The sequence below is a fragment of the Sapajus apella genome, unplaced genomic scaffold, assembly GCF_009761245.1.
Source record: "Sapajus apella isolate SASKATOON/1434 unplaced genomic scaffold, GSC_monkey_1.0 scaffold43, whole genome shotgun sequence".
NCBI lineage: Eukaryota > Metazoa > Chordata > Mammalia > Primates > Cebidae > Sapajus > Sapajus apella.
The window spans coordinates 891,786-911,832 of record NW_022436983.1 but is presented as its reverse complement, the minus strand read 5'-3'; the positions used below and the strand labels follow the sequence as shown (position 1 = coordinate 911,832).

The window sequence follows — 20,047 nt, the reverse complement described above, 5'->3', positions numbered from 1 at the left end:
GCGCGATCTCGGCTCACCGCAACCTCCGCCTCCTGGGTTCAGGCAATTCTCCTGGCTCAGCCTCCTGAGTAGCTGGGATTACAGGCACGCGCCACCATGCCCAGCTAATTTTTGTATTTTTAGTAGAGATGGGGTTTCACCATGTTGACCAGGACGGCCTCGATCTCTTGACCTCGTGATCCACCCGCCTTGGCCTCCCAAAGTGCTGGGATTACAGGCGTGAGCCACCGCGCCCGGCCTCTTTTTCTTTTTTTTTTTTTCCTGAGATGGAGTTTTTTTCTTGTTGCCCAGGCTGGAGTGCAGTGGTGTGATCTTGGCTCACCTCAACCTCTGCCTACCAGGTTCAAGTGATTCTCCTGCCTCAGCTCCCAAGTAGCTCCCATGTGCCACCATGCCTGGCTAATTTTGTTTTTTTAGTAGAGTTTCTCCATGTTGGTCAGGATGGTCTCGAACTCCCGACCTCAGGTGATCCGCCCACCTCAGCCTCCCAAAGTGGTGGGATTGCAGGCATGAGGCACTGCACCCAGCCCAGGTGACACTTTTTGATTGTTTTCACTTAACCTTCTTCATTTTATAGCAGGGAAACTGAAGCTTAGAGAGGTGAAGTGACTTGCATGAGGTCTCCCAGGAGGTTTGAGATCCTGTCTGTCCTCCTTCCATTTTGCCACCTAGCTTTTGGAGATCTCCTCATTCCTTTCATCAATAAAGTCAGTCTTCTTGGTGGTGGTTTTTTTGTTTTAGAGATGGTGTCTCGCTATGTTGCCCAGGTTAATCTGGAACTCCTGGGCTCAGTCGGTTTTCTTTTTTTTTCTTTTTTGAGATAGATGAGATAGAATTTTGCTTTTTTGCCCAGGCTGGAGTGAAGTGGTGTGATCTCAGTTCACTGCAACCTCCACCTCCCAGGTTCAAGCAGTTCTTCTGCCTCAGCCTCCTGAGTAGCAGGGATTACAGGCGCCCGTCATCACGCCCGGCTACATTTTGTATTTTTAGTAGAGACAGGCTTTCCCCATGTTGGCCAGGCTGGTCTCTAACATCTGACTGCAGGTGCTCCACTCGCCTCAGCCTCCCAAAGTGTTAGGATTACAGGCATGAGCCACCGCACCTGGCCGCTCAGTTTTCTAATTAGCATAGGGATAGTGGTCTAGTGAACAGTAGTTGTAAGATCCACAAGCTGCATACGATACACTCTGTCCATGAGAAACATTGAACATGTCTGGTAGTTATCAACTGTAATGCAGCTTCGGATGCTGTGTTCCCAGATGCCTCTGTCCATAACAGTTGCTGATAAGAAGAGCGGCTCATAGCTAACTTAGTCCTGTTCCCCTCTCCAGATCATATATTCTGTTTAAAGGAAGATACAAATAATTAAGGCTGGCAGAGGCCTGTAGGAGCTGTGAATGAAATGCCCTGCCCTGCTAAGGGTCTTCACTGCTCCAGAAAGGTCGGCCATTTTGGCTTTGCTGTTAGCGCTGATTATGTACCAACTGTTTGCAAAAATTGTGTAAAATATGACTAAAAATGGAGGGATCTGCCACCTTTAGATTATTTGACTAACTCATCACAGAATGTAGCAGAGAGAAAGTAATTTCCAGCTATTAGTTCAGTCTGCAAAGATTAAACAGCTAAAATTCCTGAAAATTGATCTTTTCCTGCTGCAGCCTTTGTGAAGCCTCACATTCTCCAGGTTGTTTGTTTGTTTATCCTGCAGGGTTTGAGTCTAGGATTTTATTTCCCATCTTACATATCTGTTTCTGAAAAAAATAGTAGTATATGGGCATATTCATGGGTCTGCTTGTGTCACTGGTTAAAGTTATGGTGAATCAAACTTTCATGAAATCTGCATTTTTTAAAACCTAATATCCTATTGAATAGAACACTCAATTATAAAATATCTATCTAGGCAAGGTGTGATGGCTCATGCCTGTAATCCCACCACTTTGGGAGGTTGAGGCAGGTGGATCACTTGAGGTCAGCCGTTCAAGACCAGCCTGGCCAACATGGTGAAACCCCGTCTCTACTAAAGACACAAAAATTAGCTGGACAAGCCTGTAGTTCCAGCTACTTGGGAGGCTAAGGCAGAAGAATTGCTTGAACCCAGGAGGCAGAAGTTACAGTGAACCGAGATTGCATCACTGTACTCCAGCCTGGGCAACAAAGCGAGACTCCATCTCAGAAAAAGTAAAAAATTGAAATAAAATAAAATCTCTTTGTCCAGATTGGAACGGCCTGCATCATCTGGGCCATGTGGAAGAACTATCTCCATTCAGACTTAGCCTCACCACTTAGACCTTCTTGTCCTTGGTGATGGGTCACTTCAGTCACCATCTGCTGGGTCCAAAGAAACTGGCTCCACAGTCAGGTCTTCTGAATTGGGCTGTAGAGTCATGAATAATTTTTTAAGTTTTTGTTTGTTTGTTTGAGACAGAGTCTTGCTTTGTCAACTACACTGGAGCGCAGTGGTGCAATCTTGGCTCACTGCAACTTCAACATCCTGGATTCAAAACAGCTGTCCGGCCGGGCGCGGTGGCGCACGCCTGTAATCCCAGCACTTTGGGAGGCCGAGGCGGGTGGATCACTAGGTCAAGAGATCGAGACCATCCTGGTCAACATGGTGAAACCCCGTCTCTACTAAAAATACAAAAAATTAGTTGGGCATGGTGGCGCATGCCTGTAATCCCAGCTACTCAGGAGGTTGAGGCAGGAGAATTGCCTGAACCCAGGGGGCGGAGGTTGCAGTGAGCCGAGATCGCGCCATTGCACTCCAGCCTGGGTAACGAGCGAAACTCCGTCTCAAAAAAAAAAAAAAAAAAGAAAAAAAAGAAAACAGCTGTCCGGCCTCAGCCTCCTGAGTAGCCAGGATTACAGGCACACGCCACCATGCCCAGGTAATTTTTGTATTTTTGGTGGAGACTGGGTTTCACCATGTTGGTCAGGCTGGTCTTGAACTCCTGACCTTGGGATCCGCCCACCGCAGCTTCCCAAAGTGCTGGGATTACAGGCGTGAGCCGCCGCGCCCGGCCTTAATTTTTTAAGTATTTTAAAGCATTTTTTCTGGATCTTCAAACTTACATGGAATAGTTGATTACCTACATTTCCCTGAAGCTCTTTTTTTATTTTCTTTTGATGAAGGGAGGGGCTGACATGAAATTGAGAAGATAATGGAAACTTTGGAAAAACTACCTTGCTTTTGTCTGCATCAAGACGGGTGCTATTGCAAAGTGAGAGTACAGTAGATTCATGACGCGCCCTCGAGGATTTTACGCCTGGGCAGCAGGAACACATCTTGTTCATGAAATAGAACCCAGAATGGCCTTGCGAGGTCACAGAGCAATCACTGTCATGCCACTTAGGACCTTTAGTTTGTTCTTGGATGAATTAACAGTCTTTTTATTTTAAACCTTCCTTAAAAAGAACCACTTCCCCCTTTTTTAGCAATTATTGATTCATATTGGGTTGTTACAAAAGAAAATGTTGTTTTCACTATTTTTAATGTTTACCTCCTGAAAGTAGTGGACAGATTCCTAGGATTTTCTGGATAAGTTTTTGTATTTATTTTTCTATTTATTGAAAAATAAAATCAAGTTGCACAAAGCCTGTAATATTTATATTGAATATGTGTGTGTGTGTACGCACACATGCCCACATACATAGGTACATACACGTGCATAGAGAAGTTTTAGGAAAAGAAATAAAAAAAATTGAGGGTTAGCCTGTGAGAAGAGGGAATATGGGTAACGGAATCGCATACTTTTTCATTTCCTATCCTTCTGTTCTACTGATTTTTTGCTGTAAGTTTGTATTTTTTTAAATAATTTTTTGAAACTTGAAATTTCCCAGGAAACTTTTTCTCACGTCACACCTTTGTAGATATTCTGTGAGCCGCATCTCGAGACTTCCCTGTATTTCCCCCACTGATAGGCGGAATCTGCTTTGGTACGCCCCTGCCTCCTCCCCCAGTCCATCTGACAACTTTGGTCCTGACAGGAAAAGAGTAACCACTTTTTCCCGTTCCCACACTGTGTTTCTCGCTGGTGCATACAGTTTTGCACCATAAACAGGACCCTTAGAAATCGCGCAGGGCAGTTGCCTCTTTCACAGATGGAAGGCTGCAGCGCTGCAGGGTCTTCCCTCCTTGTGTTTCTTTCCACTTCTCTGAAATCTCCACTAGATTGTCTTCCTTTTGAAGAAGGGCTGAACTGGAATTGGAATGCCTTATTTTCTTTTTCTCTCTCTCTCTTTATTTTTCTTCCTCTCTCTTTCTCTTCCTCTCTCTCTCTCTCTCTTTCTTTCTGTCTCTCTCTCTGTCTCTCTTTCTTTCTCTCCCCTCCTCTCCCATCCTTCTGAGTTTCTAGTACTTGTTGTCCAGGCTAGAGTGCAATGCTGCGATCTTGGCTCACTGCATCCTCCACCTCCCACATTCAAGTGATTCTCCTGCCACAGCCTCCCGTGTAGCTGGGATTACAGGCATGCTCAACCACGCCCGGCTAATGTTTTGTATTTTTAGTAGAGATGGGTTTCACCATGTTGGCCAGGCTGGTCCCGAACTCCTGACGTCAGGTGATCTACCCGCCTCGGCCTCCCAAAGTGCTGGGATTACAGGTGTAAGCCACCATGCCCTGCCTGGAATGCCATATTTTCTCAGATTCGACGTCACCATGCGTCCCTGAGCGTCCCTGAGTTTAATGAGGTCTGCTCTTTTGTACCTGAGTATTGTTACACCAGCCTATAACTGACAGCCCACATTCTAAGGTTCATATACTGTTGTAGGAAGAGTTGCATGATTCTAAAAACACTGAGACCTGCCGGACATGGTGGCTCATGCCTGCAATCCCAGTTCTTTGGAGGCTGATGTGGGAGGATCCTTTGAGGCCAAGAGGTTGAGGCCAACTTGGGCAACATAGCAAGACCCCATCTCTACAACAACAAAATAGAAACACTCAGACCTGACAGCTTGAGATGCTTGGTCCAAGAAGCTCAAAAGGAGTCTAGTGATTGTCCCAGACCACTAGGGAAAGCCAACTTGCCTTCATCCTGATACTTAATATTTGTTATCTGAGATTCATAAGGAAATTTACACTATGAAATTTAAGGTGACATTTTCCTTGTAAGATTTTTACTGCCTGAAAGATAAGTTGCTAAAATAAAGAATGTTAAAGAATGTTTAACTCTGGAGAGCCGAGGAAAAAACTCATTTCAACCTTGGGAAGGGCCAGGAGGGCAGCAGAGCTCTCCCTCGCCCAGGCCTGAGCCATCAGTTGGCGGAACTCATGGTTTGGGGTACTTCCTGGGGAAAGGGCGTGGCCAGACCCCAGGCAGCATGCACACACCAAAATCAGTGACTGCCCTGCTTTGTGTACATTTCCCTCACCTCCCGGCTCCTCAACTGTCTTCCCCTCTTGATTCTGCGCGTAGGTTGTGGAAAGGAGGAGAACCCCAGCTGAAATTCGAGAGGAGTTTGAGCGACTGCAGAGAGAGAGGGAAGAGAGGAGACTGCAGCAGCGAACTAATCCCAAGGTAAGCCAGGGGCCAGGTTTCCTCATAGGACACCTCATGAAAAGGCGTCATAACCAGAAGCCAGGTCTGAATTAATGAGGTGCTGGTGGCTTGTTAAAGTGAAAACATACAAAGCTGGTGGGACAAAATTTTGCTTGTATTATGTAAAAGTGGTCATCTTTCTGGAAAGCACTTCCCTGGCAGCCATCAGACACACTGCTGCTGAGCTCCGGGAGGTGAATGTTTTATACCATGTGGAGGGAAGACAAAGCCAGTCTCCTGCTTCTTCCAGAAATCGGGGAGTTTTGCCAAGCAGATATACAGGCTAGTTGTCTAAGGCCGTTTCCTCCAACTATGCTGACCAAGTCCTTGACACTGGAAATCAGAGGACAGTGGCAGAGCAGAGGACAGCCACTTAACCACCTAAGCATAGAGGCAGCAGAAGTCCTTGCCTTACCCATCAAGATGTGGAGTGCTAAATGATGCAGAGGGCTTGGGGCATGTCCACATTGCCTTGGGCAGAGGGTCCTGCTCACATCACCCCAGGGCATTGGTGCCATGACCACGGTCACCGGGTTGTTTGAGCAGCAGAGTCGTCCCAGATCCCTGATGGAGTTTAAGTCCTTTAACTGAGCGACACTACTGAGTCAGAGTTACTTGTCAATCCTAAGCATGCTATCTTTTTCCTTCAGTTTGCTGGGGAGATTGTTTTGCCTCTGTGCCCCAGCTCTGTGGAAAATAGGGTAGCTTGGTCACTGTGAGATGCCAGTTGTACTGCACAGCTAATTAAACATGGCACGATGTATTGTTCAGCTGTGTTTAAAAAGAGAGCTCAGTGGCCAGACCCTATCATTGTGGCCAGGAGAGCCTGGCAGACAGCCTGTATGTGTCGTGATAAGGAGCTGGGAGCCCCCCGGTCTTCTATCAACCTCTTCTCCCATGATCTGTCAACTCAGCAATGTTGTTGGAAGGAGAGCAGAAGCCCTACAAAGTAATAAGAAGCATTATTATTTTCTTTAAACCTTGTAAAGAGAGCAGACCAGGTATGGTGGCTCACGCCTATAATCCCAGCACTTTGGGAGGCAGAGGCAGGCAGATCACCTGAGGTTGGGAGTTTGAGACCAGCCTGAGCAACATGGTGAAACCTGTTTCCAAAAAAAATCAGCCAGGCGTGGTGGCGCATGCCCACCAGCCTCCTGAGTAATTCCAGCTACTCGGGAGGCTGAGGCAGGAGAATTGTGTGAACAGGGGAGGTGGAGGTTGCAGTGAGCCAAGATCATGCCACTGCACTCCAGCCTGGACAACAGAGTGAGACTCTGTCTCAAAGAAAAAAAGAAAAGAACGAATGCTAGCCTAAACTGGGATGCATGGTAAGATACACCTCTGATGACGTTCATTCAAAGGAGTTTTTTTAAGACACAGCATTTAAAGGGCCATATATCCAGAACACGTCCATCTATTTGAATCCCACATTTCAAAGTATATTTGACCAGATAAAATTATGGATGGGAGTGAAGCTTATGTATCATCCATTATCATATGTAATCAATAAACGATTTAATTCTCTTGGAAAAAAATGTATATTTGAAAAGCTAATACTTCCACTCCCGTCTACCCACTCTCCCCAATAGGTGAGGCCCTCAGAAATGCAGGGTTACCTTTTGGTCAGATGTCAGATGGAGGTTGAGAAAACCTTGGGTGAACCAAGTCGGGGAGTTTGGGATAATTAGGAGAGTTGAAAATCTCCAAGGTGCCCTGAACTGTGGCCAGTGCACGGGGTGGGGAGGTCCGGTTTGGAAGGTCGGTGTTGGCAGATGAGGTGGGGCGGGGGAGGCGGGCGTGCCTGGCAGGAGCAGGCTGTTCCTTCGGTGTTTTTGCTGTTCTGGCTGGAGGTTTGCTGTGTTCAGAGCAGTGAAAGGGAGAGAGAACCTCGCTGCCATCCTGCATCCGTGTCCTATGATCAAATCGGCCATCTGGGGGTGTGTGGCAGTTGCTTATTGGGATTCTATGCAAATGTGTCTGCAGGCCATGTTTCTGTGGAATGAGGGAGCACAGCTGTGACCATCTCACACAGTTATTTTTAAAATGTCCTGTACTTTGCTGCTTCCATAAAACTGCTTCCAAATAAATAAAACATTTTCTAATCAGAAATATTGAGTGATAACCAGATGTTGGCTGTCCAGCATTTTAAGGAGAGGATTTGGGGGGTAGATCTTTCATTTCATTTCTGAAGGCTTTTTTTTTTTTTTTTGCTTCTCAAGATGAGCAGACATCCTTGTTCTGAGGAGAAAAGGATGATCTCCTCTTTCAGAAGACCATGGAGGCTGGGTGTGGTGCTGCATGCCTATAATCCCAGCACTTTGGGAGGCCAAAGTGGGCAGATCACTTGAGTTTAGGAGTTCAAGACCAGCCTGGACAACATAACAAGACCCCTGTCTCTACAAAATATTTACAAAATTACAATCTACAAAAGATTAGCTGGGCACAGTGGCACATACCTGTAGCCCAAGCCATTTGGGAGGCAGACAAAGGAGGATTGCCAGAGGCCAGGAGTTCGAGGTTGCAGTGAGCTATGATTGTACCACTGCACTCCAACCTGAGCAACAGAGCAAAGTCCTGTCTCAAACAAAAGATCGTGGGCAGAAGGACAGTTTTGATGACTTAGGGATCAGCCTGTCAGCTGGATTCCCCCATAGAGGACCTCAGCCCAGAGGGGTTTGCAGGCTGTGTCCCATGTGTACTACTGCTGCCCAAAACGCAGGTGCATGTTTTTCTCCGTTTTCATCAATAAGAGCAGGTTGGGTAGGGATTTCCAGTAGCTTGATGCATCTACCAAGCAGAAAGGCCTAGCGAGGAGAAGCACAGGTTAGAAAGAACGACAGCCACCCGGAGGCAGGACACAGAGCAAACCGTGTGGCAGTGCTTTGTTTTCTCTTTTGTAAAACAAGGACATCTGTCCTGACTACCATGCCAGGTTGTTAGAAGATTGAAAACACATGAAAGACATGTTAATTTATTAGGGAAAGATAATTTTGCTATATAAATGCAATGAGGTACTGGTTCCAAAATGACGTTCAGAACTAAATATTGTGGTGGTGGTTCATTCAACACTGAGGAGGAGGCCAGGCGCGGTGGCTCACGCCTGTAATCCCAGCACTTTGGGAGGCCAAGGTGGGCGGATCACAAGGTCAGGAGATCGAGACCATCCTGGCTAACATGGTGAAACCCTGTCTTTACTAAAAATACAAAAAATTAGCCGGGCGTGGTAGTATGCGCCTGTAGTCCCAGCTACTCTGGAGGCTGAGACAAGAGAATCACTTGAACCCGGGAGGCAGAGACTGTAGTGAGCCGAGATCACGCCACTACACTCTAGCCTGGGTGCCAGAGTAAGACTCTCCCAAAATAAAACAAACAAACAAAAAACACTGAGGAGGAAATTCAGGAATGGTGGGGCCGGTGAGCCGGGATTTGAAAATGGCCATCGAACAATTCCCGCAGCCTTTGTCTGTGGCCAGGTCCGGTGCTGTTTGCAGTGTGGCTGCCTGTGATACGGGCTTGTGTGGAATGTGCTATGCAAGGCACCACGGTGCCCAGGAAGGAACGAGTAGAATCCCTAGCCCCGGCTGTGTCCACTTTGCCTACTGGCTTCAGCTGATAGAACGTGTGTCTGCACACACCCACACGCATGAACACAGACACATCCATGTATGGGAGAGCCTTGGACTTGGAGTCAAGGGCCCTGCATCCAGCCTCAGATTCCACCTTCCTGTCTGTGTCCTTGATCAAGTCCCTTCTGTAGCCTTAGTTCGGTTTCTGCTTCCATGAAATGGGAGGCCCAGTTTCTAGGTTGAGGCTTTGGACCCCACAGTCCTTAGCTCTAACTGCCTGTTTTCTGCCTTTGCTTTGCCCTGTGGGAGTAAATTCCTATCCATATGTCCTGCTGGAAAATGCCAGCCTCCGGTAGCTGGAGTCCCAGTATCTTTAGGGCCCTCCACGTTGAACTGGTATTGGAGAGAATTGGTGGCTGGACAGGACATGGGGTTCATCCCTGAGGGTGGTATGTGAAACTGGACCCCAACTGGAGCACCCTGGGCATTGCCCTGCCGTCTTTGGATTTCTGTTTTATTTGCACAATCCATCCACATTGCTTGCATTTTAAGGACTCAAGATCATGTAACAGTGTGGTTCTGTACTGTATTCACTTCATATTGATTATTTTAATTCCTTTTTTCCTTAATACCCATAAATCTTCTCCCTCTATGGATGGCAGCCACTTTGAGCATCTTGAGGAGGCAGCTTGACCCCAGGCAGCTTGTCCAATTTCATTGCTGCCTCCTTCATGAACTTGTTTAGATCCTGTGTGGAACAGATGATTAAGTTAGGATTGTTTGGGGATGCAGGGGCAAAGGAGCTTGACTGTCTCTGCAGGCATATGTTACTTTAGAGTTTTGACCCTACAACAAAATAGTTTCATGGAGATTTGTGTTATTTCCTTGGCCATTTTTGCTATTACAGAGGTTGAGACACACTCCTTGGCAAGACCTCCTTTCTGATCTAGAAAGCCCCATCATCAGCACGGTTTGTGTAATAGCTGAGAAACACAATTCTACTTTATCAGAACAAAATTTAAATGATGTATCCACCAGGCACAATGGCTCGCACCTGTAATCCCAGCACTTTGGGAAGCTGAATTGAGTGGATCACCTGAGATCAGGAGTTCGAGACCAGCCTGACCAACATGGTGAAAACCCATCTACTAAAAATACAAAAATTAGCTGGGTGTGGTGGCAGGTACCTGTAATGCCACCTACTTGGGAGGCTGAGGCAGGAGAATCGCTTGGACCTAGGAGGTGGGAGTTACAGTGAGCCAAGATGACACCACTGCACTCTAGCCTGAGCAACAAGATCGAGACTCCATCTATAAATAAATAAAATATGTCACGAGCCTGGACAACATGGCAAAATCCCATCTCTACCAAAAAAAGAAAATTAGCTGGGTGTGCTCCTGTAGTCCCAGCTACCCAGGAGGCTGAGGCAGGAGGATCACTTGAGCCCTAGAGGCAGAGGTTGCAGTGAGCCAAGATCCCACCACTGCACTCCAGCCTGGGTGACAGAGAGAGGAGACCCCATCTCAAAAAATAAATGAATAATGTATCAAGGAAGGCATATAACCATAAAAATATTTTTAAATGACAAAATGTTTTCACAAAGATGTAAGCATGCATCACTTGTTTTTTGTTTGTTTTTGAGACAGTCTCATTCTGTCACCCAGGCTGAAGCGCAGTGGTGCGATCTCAGCTCACTGCAACCTCCACCTCCCAGGTTCAAGCTATTCTCCTGCCTCAGCCTCCTGAGTAGCTGGGACTACAGGCATGCGCCACCACAACCGACTAACTTTTGCATTTTTAGTAGAGATGGGGTTTCACCATATTGACCAGGCTGGCCTCGAACGCCCAACCTTGTGATCCACCTGCCTTGGCCTTTTTTTTTTATTATAAAGATGGGGTTTCACCATGATGGCCAGGCTGGTCTTAAACTCCTGACCTCAGGTGATCCACCCACCTTGACCTCCCAAAGTGCTAGGATTACAGGCGTGAGCCACCACATCTGGCCTCCTCGGCTTCTTAAAGTGCTGGGATTACAGGTGTGAGCCCTTGCCCAGCTATCACTTGATTATTTTTCAAGGATTTTGGGGTTACTCTGGCTAATTACTATAGCCAGCAAAGTTCGCCTGTGGTTATGACCTCAGTCTGTTCTGTGGAAGTGATTCTGATGTCCTAAAACTGCCTCGGCTTGACTGAGAGGATGACAGAGCAGAAGATGGGCTGTTTAACCCATATATTTGTTGAGTGTAGTGGCAGGAAGGCGCAGTTCACCGTCTGCAGAAATGGGCTGCTGTTGCGATTGGAGAATGTGGGAGTCTTTCATGTAAGGAGAAGGGACCCAAGCCTGGTTAATCAGGTCTGGGAAGGTGCTGTGACATAAAACTGAGACTCTGGAGAAGAGTGGTCTTGGCAATTGGGATAGGAAGCACAGAGAGCTTCAAAGGTAAACAGCTGTTTGTCTTGAAGTGCGTATCCGTTGGAGGGCTCTTTTGCCCCCTACCAGCATAATCACTTACAAACAAGGTTTCTGAATTAAAGACTAAGGTTTATACAGGAAGAACAGGCTCTGACTTCCATTTGAGATAAAGTGATTCTGTGCGAACAGTCATGAGTGCCGTCCTGGATTCATCAGTTATAAAACAGGTGAATTTCACGTTGCCTCATATCACCTCTTTTGGTAGAATTTTCAGTTGGTAAAGAGTTCCCTTTGAGATTACAATTGACAGAAATTTCTTGTTATCCTCATGGGCAGATAAATATAAACATGAAAGTAATTCCGCGTGGGTGGTGGTGAATGTGGTAACTTGGTTGTGAACATCACTACACAGTAGCTACATGTATCAAATCATCACACTGTACGCCTTAAATTTCTTTAAAAAGATTTAAAACCAAAAAATAAAGAATTTAGTCTTGAGTTAATTTTTATATAAGGTATAAAAAAGAATAAAAATAAAAATTTAAAAATTTTTTAGGCCGGGCGCGGTGGCTCAAGCCTGTAATCCCAGCACTGTGGGAGGCCGAGGCGGGTGGATCACGAGGTCAAGAGATCGAGACCATCCTGGTCAACACGGTGAAACCCCGTCTCTACTAAAAATACAAAAAATTGGCTGGGCATGGTGGCACGTGCCTGTAATCCCAGCTACTCAGGAGGCTGAGGCAGGAGAATTGCCTGAACCCAGGAGGCGGAGGTTGCGGTGAGCCGAGATCGCGCCATTGCACTCCAGCCTGGGTAACAAGAGGGAAACTCCATCTCAAAAAAAAAAAAAAAAAAATTTTTTTTAAAGAATTTAGAATGGTACATTTCTGGCTGAATAAACAACTGATTCTACTCAGCGAGTACACATGCATCATTTCCTACCTGGTAAGAAGTTTCTCATTGTGGGAGAAAGGCTGTAACTCATGCTCAGACTTTCTGAGTGATGTCAGCGAAGACATGATTATCACATTCACAGTTGACCCAAGCAGAAGGTTCTAAACGAGCCCAGTGAACAAGAGTTAGCGGGGAGAAATGTGCTAGCTAAGAAAAGAGGAAACAGGGAAAATGGTTGTCTCTCATTGACTTGATTTAATATTAGCAATTTTGTGGGTTGGGACTGGGTAAAAATGATTGGTTTATTCACAAAGCAATTTAATTTGGGTGCCTGTAATGTGCCAGGTACTTTAGGACATTGAGCAGAAAATAAAACCGCCTAATCCCTTTGTGAAGCTTAATGATCTAGCTGAGGGACGGAGAATTGGCAATAAATGCAGTATATAAATTATGTATTAGAACCAGGGGTGTGGCTCACACCTGTAATCCCAGCACTTTGGGAGGCCGAAGCAGGCAGATCACCTGAGGTCAGGAGTTCAAGACCAGACTAGCCAACATGGCGAAACCGCATCTCTACTAAAAATACAAAATTAGCTGGGCTTGGTGATGTGCACCTGTAGTCTCAGCTACTCGGGAGGCTGAGGCAGGAGAATTGCTTGAACCCAGGAGGCGGAGGTTGCAACGAGCCAATATCTCACCACTGCACTCCAGCCTGGGCAACAAGAGCGAAACTCCGTCTCAAAAGAAAAACAAAAAACAAAACACTAAGTCTTATAGGCAGAGCAACAAGAGCGAAACTCTATTAAAAAAAAAAAAAAGAGCTTTAAAAAAAAATTAGCCAAACCCAGTGGCACACACCTATAATCCCAGCTACTCAGGACGCTGAGGCAGGGATGTCCCTTGAGTCCAAGAGCTCGGGGCAACAATGAGCTATGATCAAGCCACTGCACTCGAGCCTGGGCAGCAAAGACCCTATCTCTAAAAAAATAAAATAATTATTTCAATAATATCATTGTTTGAAGTATTTTTTAAGGAACATTGGTTTCATTATGTCAGAAACTATAAATAGTTTATTCAAAAGATAGTTGAAAAATAGAATATTAGGACACGCGCAAGGGCTCACACCTGTGATCCCAGCATTTTGGGAGGCTGAAGCAGGAGGATTGCTTGAGCCCAGGAGTTGGGAGATCAGCCTGAGCAACATAGCTAGACTCCATCTCTACAAAAAATACAAAAATTAGCCAGCGGTGGTGGTGTGCGCCTTTAAGTCCCAACTACCTGGGAGGCTGAGGTAGGAGAATCACTTGAGCCCAGGAGTTTGAATCTGCAGTGAGCTGTGTTTGTGCCACTGTACTATAGCTTGGACAAGACCCTGTCTCCTCAAAAGTAAAAATAAAATTTTCTTAAGAAAACATGCACCTATGTATAAGCAAAATTTTTAAATTATATTGATTATGTGAACATTAAGAGTAGGAATCAGTCTGTTCACCAACCCTGCCTGTCTCCAATATCGGTGTTCTGATTATGTACTGTTGTATAACCATTTCAAAACTTGGTGGTTTCCAACAGCGCTTCGATACTCTCTCACAGTTCTGTGGATTGGCTGGGACTTGACTGTGACAGAAGGGTGCCCACAGGGGTGGCAGGCAGATGGCAGCTGGGTCTAGTCCACTGCAGGCTTGCTGGTCCGCATGTCAGCAGTGGCTTCTGCATCCCTGTCTCACACACCTCAGCAGGGGTGGCTGGTGTCGCTGTCTCTCCAGGCACCTCTCCCCAGGGTAGCTTGGGCTTCCTTGCCAACAGCAGTCTCTGGGTAGTCAGACTTGATATGTATTAGCTAATGTCCCTCAGATAGTGCATTTTAGAGACCTGGGCCGAGCTGCAAGGCTTCTCGTGAGCCGGTCTTGAAGTCAGCACCATCACACCCATGCATTCTGTTGGACAAAAGCAAGTCTGAGAGCTGGTTCAGGATCAAGGAGAGGGCTCTGTACCAGGGCGTGAGTACCCACAGGCATGGCTCCTCCAGAGGCCTTTAATCTAACTTCCGCATTGTGTCACACTATTTTGTGAAGAGTATATTTCCAGTCTTTTTCTTTCATAACATTGCCTACCATCTTTATGAAAGTTGCATTTATACTTAGCAAATTTTATTTTACGTTATTTATCTTGAGACAGGGTCTCATACTATCTGTCACCCAGGCGAAAGTACAGTGACACAATCACTGCAACCTGGACCTCCTGGGCTCAAGAAATCCTCCCACCTCGGTCTCCCAGGAGACTAGGGCCATAGGTGTATACCACCACTCCCAGCTAAACTTTTCTTTTTTTAATTTTTTTGTAGAAGCAGTCTCACCATGTTGCCCAGGCAGGTCTCGAACTTCTGGGCCCAAGCAGTCCCTCCACCTCAGCCTCCCCAAAGTGCTGGGATTGCAGGTGTGAGCCGCAGCACCCAGCCAAAATTTTTGACACATTTAATTGATTATTCTCTGCATATCATATTTTCTTCTTTCTTTCTTTCTTTTTTTTTTTTTTTTTTTTTTCTGTTCTCTGAAGTGAATGAATTGAACCAAATGCATATCATATTTTCAATTTAGAAAATACTCTCTCAGGCCTGATGCAGTGGCTCACGCCTGTAATCCCCACACTTTGGGAGGCTGAGGTGGGTGGATCACTTGAGTCCAGGAGTTCAAGACCAGCCTGGCCAACATGGTGAAACTTTGTCTTTACTAAAAATACAAAAATTAGCCGGGCGTGGTGGTGTGCACCTGTAATCTCAGCTACTCTAGAGGCTGAGGCAGGGAGAATCCCTTGAACCCAGCGGGTGGAGGTTGCAGTGAGCCAAGATAGTGCCACTGCACTCCAGCCTGGGTGACAGAGCAAGACTTCGTCTCCAAAGAAAAAAGAAAATACTCCCTCAATTCTCATTTTCTTCATATTAGAACATAAAAATATCTTGGCCCACATATTTTGACAGGTATTGTCTTTTTAACTTCATTCAGAATAGTTTTCTTTGACACATTTTTATAAATCATCTTTATTTATGATTTTTTAAATGTCTTGTCAAATTTAAATGCTACAAAACTGTAGACCTTTTCAATTCAATTTCCTTCTAGGACAGAATATAAATTTACCCAATTAAACATGACAGCTCCACCAAAAGATTCCTACCCAAAATAAAGATACTCCAAAAGGCCATTATGGAATTTCAGAATTATATATGATAAACCATTTGAGCTCGTATTTATTTTGTATGGCTTTTTTTCTTTCTAGAAAGATTAATTTCAGAGTATTTTTGGTTACAAGCTTTATTTTCAAGGATTGTAATTTTTTTTTTATTTTAAGACAGAGTTTCATTCTTGTTGCCCAGGCTGGAGTGCAATGGTGCTATCTTGGCTCACTGCAACCTCTTCCTTCTGGGTTCAAGTGATTCTCCTGCCTCAGCCTCCCAAGTAGCTGGGATTACATGCCACCATGCCTGGCTGATTTTTAGTAGAGACAGGGTTTCACCATGTTGGCCAAGCTGGCCTCGAACTCCTGACCTCAGGTGACCCACCTGCCTCAGTCTCCCAAAGTGCTGGAATTACAGGCATGAGCTTCTGCGCCTGGCCCAGTGATTATAATTTCTTAGATGTTTTTAGCCTGTTTAAAAAAAAAAAAAAAAAAAGTTCTACAAAGGTTTCAACATTCCAGATAAATATACAATTTTGTTAGTGTTGTTTTTTGAGATGGAGTCTCTCTCTGTCACCCAGGCTGGAGTGTAATGGCGAAATCTCAGCTCACGGCAACCTCTGCCTTCCAGGTTCAAGCGATTCTCCTGCCTCAGCCTCCTGAGTCACTGGGATTACAGGCACGCACCACGCCTGGCTAATTTTTGTATCTTTAGTAGAGATGGGGTTTCACCATGTTGGTTAGGCTGGTCTTGAACTCCTGACTTCATGATCCACCTGTCTTGGCCTCCCAAAGTGCTGGGATTATAGGCATGAGCCACCACGTCCAGTCTGTTGTTTTTGAGACAGAGTCTTGCTCTGTCACCCAGGCTGGAGTGCACTGGCACAATCTCAGTTCATTGTAACCTCCCACCTCTCGGGTTCAAAGAATTCTCTTGCCTCAGCCTCCATAGTAGCTGGGATTACAGGCACGCGTGCCCAGCTAATTTTTGTATTTTTAGTAGCGACAGAGTTTTACTGTGTTAGCCAGGCTGGTGGTCTCAAACTCCTGACCTCAGGTGATCCACCTGCCTCAGCCTCTCAAAGTGTTGAGGTTGTATATGTGAGCCACAGCACCTGGCATGAATATACAATTGTTCACGTAATGCTATGCAGATTTTTTTTATTATTCAGAATCATTGTCATCACAGAGATGTGTTTGTGCTGTTACTCTGTGAATGTAAAAAATTTGTAAATTTTGATAACTACAACTTTACTTTCCATGGGTAGAGTATCACAGCTTGTTTTGACACAATTATGCATGATCTGTGTCACTACAGCTAATTCTAAGGATGTTTCTGCTCCATGGGCTTCTTGATTTAATAAGAATATTTTTTACCATAACACTATACTGCCTAAAAGTTGGCATTTGAATGTCACCGCAAAAACAAACACGTTTATCTTCAATGTGGAACGTTTTAATTGAGTTTATAGTAGCATTTATAATGTCAGGTGTTTCACCCTCAACAGAAATCAAGTAATTATTAGGGTTAATACATTTTCAGATTGAAGTATCTGATAGAAAGCTAGCATCAGCTAGGCGTGGTGGCTCATGCCTGTGATCCCAGCACTTTGGGAGGCCAAGGCGGGCAGATCACAAGGTCAAGAGATCGAGACCATTGTGGCCAACATGGTGAAATCCCATCTCTACTAAAATTACAAAAATTAGCCGGGCGTGGTGGCCCACATCTGTAGGCCCAGCTACTCGGGAGACTGAGGCAGGAGAATCGATTGAACCCAGAAGGTGGAGGCTGCAGTGAGCCGAGATTGCGCCACTGCACTCCAGCCTGGCAACAGGGCGAGACTCTGTCTCAAAAAAAAAAAAGAAAGCTAGCATCATTAGCAGTTGGGAAGTTGGGCTAATAGGGCAACCAGCACAGAAGCAGCTGTTGCTTCATCTTTCATTTATGCACTGCAGACCTTGGAATGGAAATGTGAGTGAAATTAATGTAGAGAAACTACCATTTGATCTAAATGAAAAATGCTTTTCACAGAGTTATATGTAAATACACCTGCTGCTACAGCCCACTTTCAGGCACAGTCTTAGAGGAATGACTGACCGTCAACGCTAGTGCTTCTTCAGCAGATCTGAGACTTGATTTTCACGTGCTGAGACTTAGCTCTCTGGATGGTCAGTGTGGAAAAACATTTTATACAACTTACAAGTTCATCAGCTCTCTAGGAAAATGGAAATTTAATACTCAGTGTCATCTCTGCCTGAAGAGTTTATTGAAAAAGAAGGTGTTGCCAAACAGCAGCAAAAACTTGTAGGTTTATATCAGTCATTGCCATTTTCGAGCCACTGCCTGTTTTTTGTATGGGCTGTGAGCTAAGAATGGTTTTTACATTTTTTAATGGTCAAGAAAAACCAAAAGAATTATGTTTTGTGACATACAAAGGTTACACGAAATTCAGATTTCCGAGTTCATTAACAGTGTTTCCTTGGAACACAACCACACTCAGTCATTAACAGTTACCTGGCTGCTTTCCCACTTCCGTAGCAGAGGTGAATTGCGACAGCAGACGGCATGGCCCACAGCACCAAAAATCTTCACTCCGGCTCTTCACAGAAACCATGTGCAAAGCCTGATGGGTATCATTCAACAGGCACAGAAACATTGTGGCAGGGCACTCAGGGTGCTCTCTGACAGGCCCCGCAGCACAGGCCACCTGTTTCCCACTCATTGTCATATGTATTTGGAGTTTCCTAGGGATGTGGCTGACCATGGCTTGACAGCTTCAGCCATCCCACAGGCCAAGGCTCTGGCCACCACCGGCTACGCCACGCAGCAGCATCTGATATTTCCCCACTAGTGAGGCCAGGAATGAGCTGCACCTCACCACTGTCGGCGCGCGCACACACACACGCCCATCCTAGAAAGGGAGCTGCCTCCTGCGGTTCATCTGCAAAGAAAGGGGAGAAGAGTGGTGGGCTCTCACTGGTCATCTCCTAAAGCCACTGTGCGCCTCACACACAGATAAGACTATGGCAGATGCTAGAAGTACAAGTGATGGTCCATCTGCAAAACTGACTCTGGCATAAAAGTGAAAAAGCTGGGCGAATGGCTAAACCAATAAAATGAACAGGTTAAACCCTCCCTATGACACTGTGGAGACCGCCCACACATCACCCCATCTGAACTCATCGGCCGTTGCCCGCTCTGCTCTAGCCCTGCGGCCTCCTCACCCCTCCACTGGGTGCCCACAAGGGCCATCCCCATTTGATTCTTTGTTCCCATGCCCCCTTCTCAGAGGTCCCTTTCTTGACCACTTAAAACACTCTCAAGCTACTTATGGGGTGACAGAAATCACCAGGTAGTTTCACCAGCATATACATGTCAAAAACTCATGGAATTGTGTACTTCAGATGGGTGCAGTTTATATTGTAATACATAAATTAAAACTCAATTGATTTTTTTTATGGGCTGCAAAAAGTTTCATTTAAAAAATGTGTGTGGCCATGGTTTTATACACTGGATTCAGATACATGTCCATTTTTAAAGCTGTGACTATAAAAGAATGATAAACATTGATTTTCTGAGTGACAAGCGTTTTTATCAGCAAAATTTTAGCTTAGAATTCCTTGAGTGAACACAGTGTTCTATTTCTCATAACTTAATTCTCAAGTTAATTTGAGAAGGTGAATTAATTTTTAAGTCTCCCATTTGTTCGTAATTTGTGCTGCTTCATCCTTGAAGACATTTTTATTTAAAGAGTATTAGGGTAGTTTTGTGGTATAAGGGTGTTTACAAAAAAGTGTTTAATCCATGCAGCTAATTTCTAGGTGGTTTTATGCGTTTCTGGGTCCTGTTTGGTCTCTGGAAATCAAACCGTGGAGCTGTTACTTCTCTGACTAGCACTTTGTGTTTGGCGTGTCATTGCTCTGCAGACATGCAGACCGGCGTTCCCTGTCAAATGATGTTTTCTAGCTCCGGGCGTCTGTGGCGCTCTGCAGTTGTTTGGTTCGGACTGTGACATTCATGCTTTGTGGGCTTCCTGGTGGAGCGTCCTACCTAAATGCAGTGAACCCTGAAGTCGGATGACTTGTTCCGTTCAAGCGAGCTGGCTGTTTAACTGCAGTATTGTCTTTCATTCCGCAAATACCATCCCTTCTGCTGACGGCTTATTTTTCTGCCCCAGGGAACCATCAGCGTTGGAGTAGATGCCACTGACCTTTTCGATCGCTATGACGAGGAGTATGAAGATGTGTCCGGCAGTGGCTTTCCGCAGATTGAAATTAATAAAATGCACATATCCCAGTCCATTGAGGTAAAGCACACAACCACCTCTCTGAGGACAGCAAGGGCTCGAGTTAATGAGGCACAGCACACCAAGCAGCTAGAATGAGAGTCTGCCCAGGGTTTTTCTCATCTTTATTTATGCAAGGATGCAATTAAGCCACTTAAAAAAGAAAGCGCCTTAGTGCCAGCCAC

General features: G+C 45.4%; 1 protein-coding gene across 1 annotated transcript in view; it reads left to right on the top strand.

Moving 5' to 3' along the window:
- Window positions 1-20,047, top strand: part of DNAJC11 (DnaJ heat shock protein family (Hsp40) member C11) — a 69,239-nt gene that overhangs the window by 27,245 nt on the left and 21,947 nt on the right. The window contains exons 4-5 of the mRNA XM_032300259.1: window positions 5,413-5,514; window positions 19,755-19,883. Of these exons, the coding sequence (XP_032156150.1) occupies window positions 5,413-5,514; window positions 19,755-19,883 (231 nt within the window). The remainder of the gene's footprint in view (window positions 1-5,412; window positions 5,515-19,754; window positions 19,884-20,047) is intronic.